This window comes from Brienomyrus brachyistius, chromosome 10 (genome assembly GCF_023856365.1).
Source record: "Brienomyrus brachyistius isolate T26 chromosome 10, BBRACH_0.4, whole genome shotgun sequence".
Classification (NCBI taxonomy): Eukaryota; Metazoa; Chordata; class Actinopteri; order Osteoglossiformes; family Mormyridae; genus Brienomyrus; species Brienomyrus brachyistius.
In genome coordinates, this window is record NC_064542.1 from 13,367,510 (window position 1) to 13,376,161 (window position 8,652).

The 8,652-nt window shown below is 41.1% G+C and overlaps 1 protein-coding gene across 1 annotated transcript; it reads left to right on the forward strand.

The window, feature by feature from the left end:
• The first annotated feature begins 1,754 nt into the window (after positions 1-1,754).
• Positions 1,755-8,612, forward strand: gpr185b (G protein-coupled receptor 185 b). The gene is made up of 2 exons (XM_049028801.1): positions 1,755-1,844; positions 2,881-8,612. Exon 2 carries the CDS (start codon positions 2,883-2,885, stop codon positions 3,876-3,878), a length of 996 nt encoding a protein of 331 aa, XP_048884758.1. The 5' UTR covers positions 1,755-1,844; positions 2,881-2,882; the 3' UTR covers positions 3,879-8,612.
• The last annotated feature ends 40 nt before the right edge of the window (positions 8,613-8,652 follow it).

The window sequence follows — 8,652 nt, forward strand, 5'->3', positions numbered from 1 at the left end:
ATCGACTGCCTATATGCACCAGCGGTCTTCATTGAATCTGAACAGTGCGATCGATTCCCACCTTCACCCCCATCGGTCAATTTTACCATCGATGGATATTTCGCACACAGTGGACCTTGGCATTGTGTTGCTGATGGAGTTTAACCCTCGTGGAAATAGCTGGGGAACCCTGACACACCGTTGCACTGAATGGATTTTGATTAAGTGGCCTTTGAGCTTGATTGTAATGTTATTTGAAGTCATATTGGTCTTATTCCTGTCATACATACAGCTATATTTTTTTAATCACTTGCCCTCGCATTTCAGGATTTTTCTGCGTACACAACATAGTAATATATATTGTATTAATATAATTTAAGCACTTTAAAATGAACACAGATGTTTGTTCATGTGCATAAAGATTACGTGTGTGTTTGTGCCCAAGAAAATAACGTTTATGATTCCTTTTGAGAAAAACGTGTTGGTGTGACACTGCACAACAAAATATTAATATTATGCAAATATCGCTCCAGATGCTTATCACACCTTTCTGTCTGTTGAATTTGCTGTAGTAAGAATTAACATCCTTTCTGGTAGCCTAACAGATGTTGTCGAGTGCCCTTCACCTCAGAATGGCTTCTGTTATGTAAAGGATAAAAACATTATGAATGAACCCGGTGAGAGAAACAGCAAACGGTGTCTTAGTATTCAGTTAACAAGTACAGGCCTGCTAATTGTCCGGCTGAGGCACATAACGTAATTTATCTATTTTCAACGTTTAAAAAGAGACGGCGGTGCCCACTGTGCAGGCCTATTCGAATTTATATTTGTAAAATCAACAAATTACGAGACTTCTAATCGTGCCACATCGCCTAATGCATTTCTCATGATCATCTCTATCATGTTGTAATTTATAAAGACGCCAAGACTGGTAACTGATTAAACATAAGAGCATTGACATCTGCATAGAATATTGCATTTTATGCTTTTCTAGAATAGTTCAAACAGTTAAACCCACTAATCATGGAATATGTCACGCAAAACGCAAATTAATCGCAATACTACACTTTTCATCATATATATGCATATATATGTATATGTATGTGTATATATATATGTATGCGTGTGTGTATATATATATCTGTGTGTGTGTATATGTGTGTGTGTGTGTGTGGTATTTGACTTTCACTTAATATAGAAACGGGTTGTTACATGTCTATAAATATCAACGTCTGATTTAAAATTACGTTATAAATCGATTAGATGTGGACCCGGGCGCTAAGCAAAAATGTCAGGTTGAAAGGATCTTCTAGCAGTATACAAACCGAAAACGGTGATATTCTATAGTAAAATACACGAACAACTGCTCCAGCCCCAGGTGAAATCGGACACAAAGACCCGTTTTGTTTCAAGTGAAAGACTTTGGGTTGGCGGCAGCGGATCGTGACCGTACTTAACCGTTTAAAGCAGTGGGCTACATGACACGTCCACCTGCCAAAACGCAAGCCAACTTATAGCTTTAAGAGCGAGGCAGAATATAAACAAGACTTTCAATTAAATTCTGTCGTCATATTACCTCGTTGATACAAATCGAGGTTATTTTATTATCGTTTTGATTGATATTCTGACCACAGTGCCTCTGATTCACACAGACCATCATGACTATAGTCAAGACTTTTGACGTCAGATGTGGGATTCGTCGGCACGTCCAATGGGGGTAGATATTAACCGAGTAGCGGTCCCTGCCAACTGCCAACAATATTAGCAATGTTAGCCAAGGAGTAATGCGCATTTCCCAAGGACTCCACGATTGAAAATTAAAAATCTACCTGACGGCGTGCAGAAAATAAGAAGACAAGCAACTGGTAATTTTAATCTCTCATCCTTTTATATGCCCCCTTCTATCTGCATCTCTCGCTGCTTAAGTGCCTGTCACGGTTTCTGCTTATCTTTTTCTCTTCAGAGCATCGCAGCTTGATGCAACCGATGTATTGTTTGGAGGTGATACGCACGAATGCTGACTCCTGTTTAGATTTTTTTATTTCCCTTAAATGTTTAATAGTATAGGGGACCGCAAGAGACTTATTTCAGCGCATGCAAAACAAGAATGTAATACAGTCTAAAGGAATTGCACCGTTTTGCTTCAGACGGTGACCTCCCCGAGTCCTTTATAAGTCGCGTTTTTCCGCGTGTATGTGAACGGCAGGGAAATTTGTGAATGAAACGCTGGCACGCTGAGTTTAAAATTAGCTCTCGCGTTTTCTGTCTGTGTTCAGCGTCAAGCATGTAATAGAGTATGGTTACAAATTCAACGTCATTAATAGCTTTGGCAGAAGATATTTAATCACACATGATTGTTATTCTTAAACCTACCGTCTAAAAATAGATACCTGATTAAACAGTGTCATTTAGAGCAATTCAAAGGAATACAAAATTGATGATAATCCAAGTCATGGAAAATGCATGATTTCTTTTGCAAGGCAAGTGCGCTAAATCTTATTGCATTTTATTCCTTTCGTTTCTTTGTGATTTCTGCTTCCCCGTCTTAATATGTTATCTAAGCATGAAGATACGGTATTGTATTCAAGAAAGGATTTAACGCACAATTCTAACGACCTTTATAGGTAATGTTATATATGTTGCATGTGAATTAAGGATTTTAGTGGTGTAAGCGAGACTACTATAATACACAGTTGTTAATTTTTGCTTACTGCATGTCTGGATAAGCTATGGGCTATTACATACATGTAAAGCTTCTGGAAAAAATATTTATTTATGTTCATCTCATATTTTAGCATTTTCTGTGTTTTTCCATTCAAAAACACTCTGACTGACTCTTTTTGCTTGTCTTGTCTGACACGCGCTCTTTCTCACCCCCCACCCCCCATCCCGATGTCACAGCTATGATTCACTCTTTCGCTGCGGCAATGAGCAACCCAATCCAAAACACATCTTCCTTCACCTCTGGAACCTGGAATCTCCTAGACCCGCGAAACTCATCACCTGTCCGGATACCCGAGCAGCAACCGATCGCTGTTAGCCCCTGGGACATTGCGTTCTGTGTGACGGGGACAATAATCTCCTGTGAAAATGCCATCGTGATTGCAATCCTATTTTACACGCCCACCCTGCGTGCGCCTATGTACATACTCATAGGAAGCCTCGCCTTCGCGGACACGTTAGCTGGGCTTGGTCTTATACTTAATTTCATCTTCACATACATGCTGAATACGGAATTCGTTACTCTGATCTCCGTTGGACTGCTCATCTCCGCCTTCTCCGCCTCCGTACTTAACATCCTGGCAATCACCGTGGACAGGTACCTCTCTCTATACAACGCACTGACCTACCACACGGAGCGAGCTGTGACTTTCACCTACGTCATCGTGGCGCTCATCTGGTTCGTCTGCATAGCGCTGGGTTTACTGCCCCTGTTGGGCTGGAACTGCCTGCGAGACGAGTCCTCCTGCAGCATTTGTCGGCCGGTCACCAAAAACAACGCCGTCGCACTGGCGGTAACTTTCCTGCTCATCTTCGCGCTCATGATGCAGCTGTACTTGCAGATCTGCAAAATAGCTTTCCGGCATGCCCAGCAGATCGCCGTGCAGCACCACTTCATGGCTATATCCACCACTAAAGGCGTGTCGACCCTTTCTGCCATTCTCTGTACCTTTGCCATCTGCTGGATCCCCTTCGCCATGTACTCTATCGTGGCGGACTCTAGCTATCCAATTATATACACGTACGCCACAGTCCTCCCTGCCACCTGCAACTCAGTCATCAATCCCATTATTTACGCCTACAGAAACCCCGACATTCAGAAGTCCTTGCGGCTGGCTTGCTGTGGATGTATCCCTACAAACTTCTCTCTAAGGCCAAGGACGTCAAGTGACGTATAGCTTCAGTATACGTGATAATTATTGCCAGCCATATTCTCGGTGTTTTATTTGGTCGACATGCACACTTGTATTACGTATACGTTTTGGTCGGTGTAAATTTGACTAATATTTGCGTAACCATGAGAAAGCGTGCATAACTGACAAATCCTCTAGTTGCCCGTAAGTCGATTCTGGTCACATGTTATCGGGATCTGAATACACAGTCACATGTGTATGACTATTCGGTTTTTATAGACCTATGTGGATATATGCGAAGTCGAGGTACTTACTGTGAAATTTGGCCGGGATGTAGGTCCTTCGAGTCGCGCAAAGAGACACGTGAAACGCTGGATACAGTCATAAGCAGGCCTTTAATGACCTCCTTTGTGCAAGTCTGTACAAATGCATCAAGGTAACCATAAATGTCATAATTAGAAAAAATGATCAAACTCTCAATACCAAAAACATTTACGTAGGGTAATGTGTTAAAAACCCTGCAAGGGGTTTTCACAGAAAGCAGCAAGTTAAGTTTAAGATACTCCTGCCTTAGCCGCGAAACTGTAATTAATCTGATCGACAATGACGTCAGTGTCGTTCCAAAAAAATATGTTTAAAATGACGTGCAAAAAGGTGATTTCACGTCAATACGTAATCCGGTTTATGCTTTATTAAGCAAGTCCATTATCGTGTCAAGGAATTTTCTCGTTGGTCATTTGGAATTTCGAATTATTACTAATATTCAGTTTAATTTCACATATAAATGCACCCGTTGAAATGAAGTTTAAGGCACACAAACTAAATGGTGGATTTGAGTTGATTTATTAATGACTTAATGACATTGGCTTTCACGTTTAAAATCGCCAAACGTTAGAATGAAAATAGCACGCGCACTTCCTCTTTTTCTTTGCAGTGTTTAGGCAAGCAAAGATAAACGTGGTGGAAGCAGAACTACGCGATCATTAAGTATATTCGCAGAAGCACAGCCGCAAACCGGCATCGCGTCAGCACCATGGACAGCAATAGGCAGGTTGCGGCGCGCATGCTTTTGTAAATGGGGAGGCTTTTGGTGATTCGATGTAGGCCTAGATACACTATTAAGGAATGATACAACCAAGATCGTACAAAATGACAGACGTTTAGAGTTGAATGTTCACGTAAAGTTGTTGTCGGATCAATTTTGTCAACAAATGCCTTCATGCGTGTCACTTTAATTCTTCTATGAGAAGATGTTTAAATTCGGTTTTCGAAACCATAATGACGTTTGATTTATTTAGGGTTAAGGGAGACGGTAGAAAATGCGTCGGAATATCCTATAGACCTTTATAGGCCTAGGAAACATTGAATACTGTTTTTTAGCAGTAGGCGATTTGGTCAAATGTGAAATGGTGAATAAATTTTATACAGTACTAATATAAAAATTAGGCCTAGCTCATCTTTATGCTGATACAGTGTAATTTGTCATATGAATCGACTTCTCCCTATGCCAGTCATTTGGTAAGGGAATAGATCATTACACAATGACATAACGACAACGACAGCAAAGTATTTTCTTACGAAATGTAAACTTCTAAAATCCTGTAAGGCATTTTTGGCCCAAGCGCAATTTAACCGATTAACAAAGAAGCAGTATATACTGAATACGGTATCTGAACATGATATCTTTGTATCTGAAAACCGTTTAGTTTAATTTGTTAATTCTTCTGCCTCTGGCCATAATCCCCCACCCACCCATAATTAGAAAATCAGCCTCAGTAAATCGCGGCGGCTTCAACAAGGAAGTTAATGAGTTTTCACTCCAATCCACATTCAGATTACCGAAGACATGGGGAAGCGACTGTAGTCACATTTCACCGTTTCTCCGCGCTGTTTTCTGCTAACGTATCCACTGTACTGTAAGAAAAATCCAAGTCATTGTAAGACGCACAGGCAGAGGTGATAGAAAAAAAAAGACCTCAGATAGCAAGTGTTTAAACTGCTGATTAAAGAGACAGCAATTTAAACGTAGCATTTTCCGGGGAAAAATAAAGACATAGGGCAATTATTCGAACATTACATTATTTCTACGAAAAGGTCACGATGATGGAAGATGTTAAGAATTATGTTATTCAACGCTGTTACCAAAAGATGAAAAAAAACTTGACTTAACTCTAAAAATGGCGCACACATGCTGATGTACTATACGGGACGTAGCCGTTTTGATACAAAAAAAAAGCTTTTTAATGTTTCTTTTGAAGAGGACCAGCAAAAGATTGCAACGTCCCGTGTTGGTCGCGACACGCAGAGTTTGTAAATATTCGTCTGGCCTTATTTCTGCGTTCCTGCAATAACGTGTCACCGTGTATATGAGTGTTCAGTAAAATGTACGAACAGGAGGAGACCTCTGACAGATGTCAAATTCCATTCTGAACAGAGCTAATGAACTTTTCACAAGATGAAAAAAAAAACATATTTAAGCACCAGAATTACAAAGTTGTGATAGTTGTGTGTGTGTGTGTTGAGTGTGTGGCCTGTTTTCTTGTGTGGAAAAAAATATATATGTTCAGGTTCTTTTCACTCTCACACCCTTTATATTGGACTATGACTCGGTTACATCACTTGTGATGTCTTATTCTCTGCGGATCAAAGACTGTGTGGGACAGTGCATGTGAGCCTGGGTGTGCGTGCACATGCATTTTGCGCACTGGGGGAACTTTCGGTGACCTATTTTTTAACACCCCATTTTGGTGAAAAGCTTACCCTCAGTAGCCGTTCCTTTGGTCCTTTTGTCGGCTGGTTCTCGCCTCGCTAACAGCTGGCCAACCTGCAGTCATAACTTCTTCACAGCAGCTGACTCAGACGATAGGCGACCTCTATTGGATGGAGTATTCCAGTACATCTCCAGCCCCTGTTCTCCTTCATATGGAGGTATTTTGTTCTCGATCATTCGAGGCCAGAATATATCAGCTGCTATGGTGCTTTGGGTAAGATCGAGAGAAGGAGGACAGGGAGAGCACATTGTCGTTCTGTCTTCGCATGCAGACAGCTCTTAGCTGGCAGAGAAACGTCCAGTTGCCGCCAAATGCTGCTGGAGCCAAGCGTGTGATGAGGTTATGACGCAAAGATCACATATATGACAACTGTGGCAATCTTCTCTGGGTATATGTGTGTGTCTCAAGCAGTGAGGTGCACAATTTAAGAAACCTTACCCCAACCACCAGGCCAGTAATACTCAAACCAGGGATGGTTCTTGGAGGGACTCGGAATCTCCGCAAATTCTCTCCACCTAGAGTCATGATCCTTTTGGCATTCCAGGTAAAAGATAGGTTCAGGATTCTAGCCACAGGATCCTAAACAACCGACCCTGGTTTAAGCACTGCAGGCTGCTCAGACCTTCATGGTTTTTACTCTAGTCCTGACAGACGTTAACGTTTTGTGATAATATGTGTTGTATTGTATGAGAAACACGTTTCTAGGGTGCCATATTTACGTTTTAGGGTAACGGTGGCTGTCTCTCTTATGCAATGCTGTGCTGGAATCTATATTTTTATATTCATCTCCAGGGGATATGTTCAAAAATAGTCAATGTGCACGAGTGATTGTTACCTGTATTTTCTTTTACATCGTATAAGTTTAATTGTATTTTGGAGATGCTAAACGTGCCACCTTTTCTCAAGTGTCTTCATCTGTCCTTCGAAATTTAAACGTAATTATTATTTGTAAGGTGTTTGAATTTTAAAAGAATAATGCTAAGTGACGATGAAACGGGGAAAAAATGTAGCCCAAGTGCACGTTGCATCAGCACTTACATAAAATGGGGTGGGTTTTACTCCAGCTTCAAAAAGCATTGGTCTGCAGGAAGCAAGCGAAACAGCAGACTAACCAATCAGAACTCGGTTAAAAGAAGCGAGATTTACTCCGCCTCCGTCTTTGTGTTATCAAGGGGGGGCGGGGGGCGGGGCGGGCAATAGGATTAAGTATCAGATGGGTGCAGGGCATATCGCCATTGACAGCTGTCTGGGGACAAGAGAATTTATTCTGGTTCTCAATTTCCAGTGTTCTTGGGAATGAGGACGAAGCACAGTTGAACTCAGATGTATTAAATTGCCGATGATTTATATTGCCCCCTGGGAAAACAAAGAGTCTGAAATATACACCTGGCAGGATGAAAAAGGCAAGCTAGACATTTTAGTCTGTCTCAGTTAATGCCTTTGCTCTGCTGGAATACAAAGATGCAGACGATAAATAATAAGGTCATTTTCTCGAAGACTGTATTACTTTGGAATTCTTTCATGGATATTTCCAGACGTTCTAAAAATAAGTGCAGAAATTTAGGGCAAAATTCCCTTTTCCCTCGCTAAATAGCACCGTCCTTCCGCCTAGTGGCCGAAGCAGGGCTGAATCTACGCCATAACGGACTGCCCTAAATTTAGGGCTATAAAAGGAGAAAAACTTGGACCCCATTTATGACTGATGCATGAAAACACTCACGGTGATTTTAAAAAACAGACGAATTTCTGTCCTCACCTTTTTTAATCCACAATCCCCGTCTCCAGCTATTCCACCCCATATAAAATGTCACCTTGATCTCAATGTGATTTTGCTCAAAACTACCACCGAGAGTGTAAAAATAATATCCAGAAATGTGTTTTGTGAGAGATAGAATGTGACTTAATGGGGCAGGGAAGCTAGTAGGATTATAACTGTGACCTTAACATAGATATTGTCTTTCGATGTGAAATTTAACTTATAATGAAATACAAGATGCACTTTAAAAAAGACTGGGGAGGGTAGGCAAGGGGAGGGGAAAGAAACCATT

Bases quoted from the DNA above. Each gene is read 5' to 3' on its own strand.
- gpr185b (XM_049028801.1), top strand. From the start codon at position 2,883: ATGATTCACTCTTTCGCTGCGGCAATGAGCAACCCAATCCAAAACACA.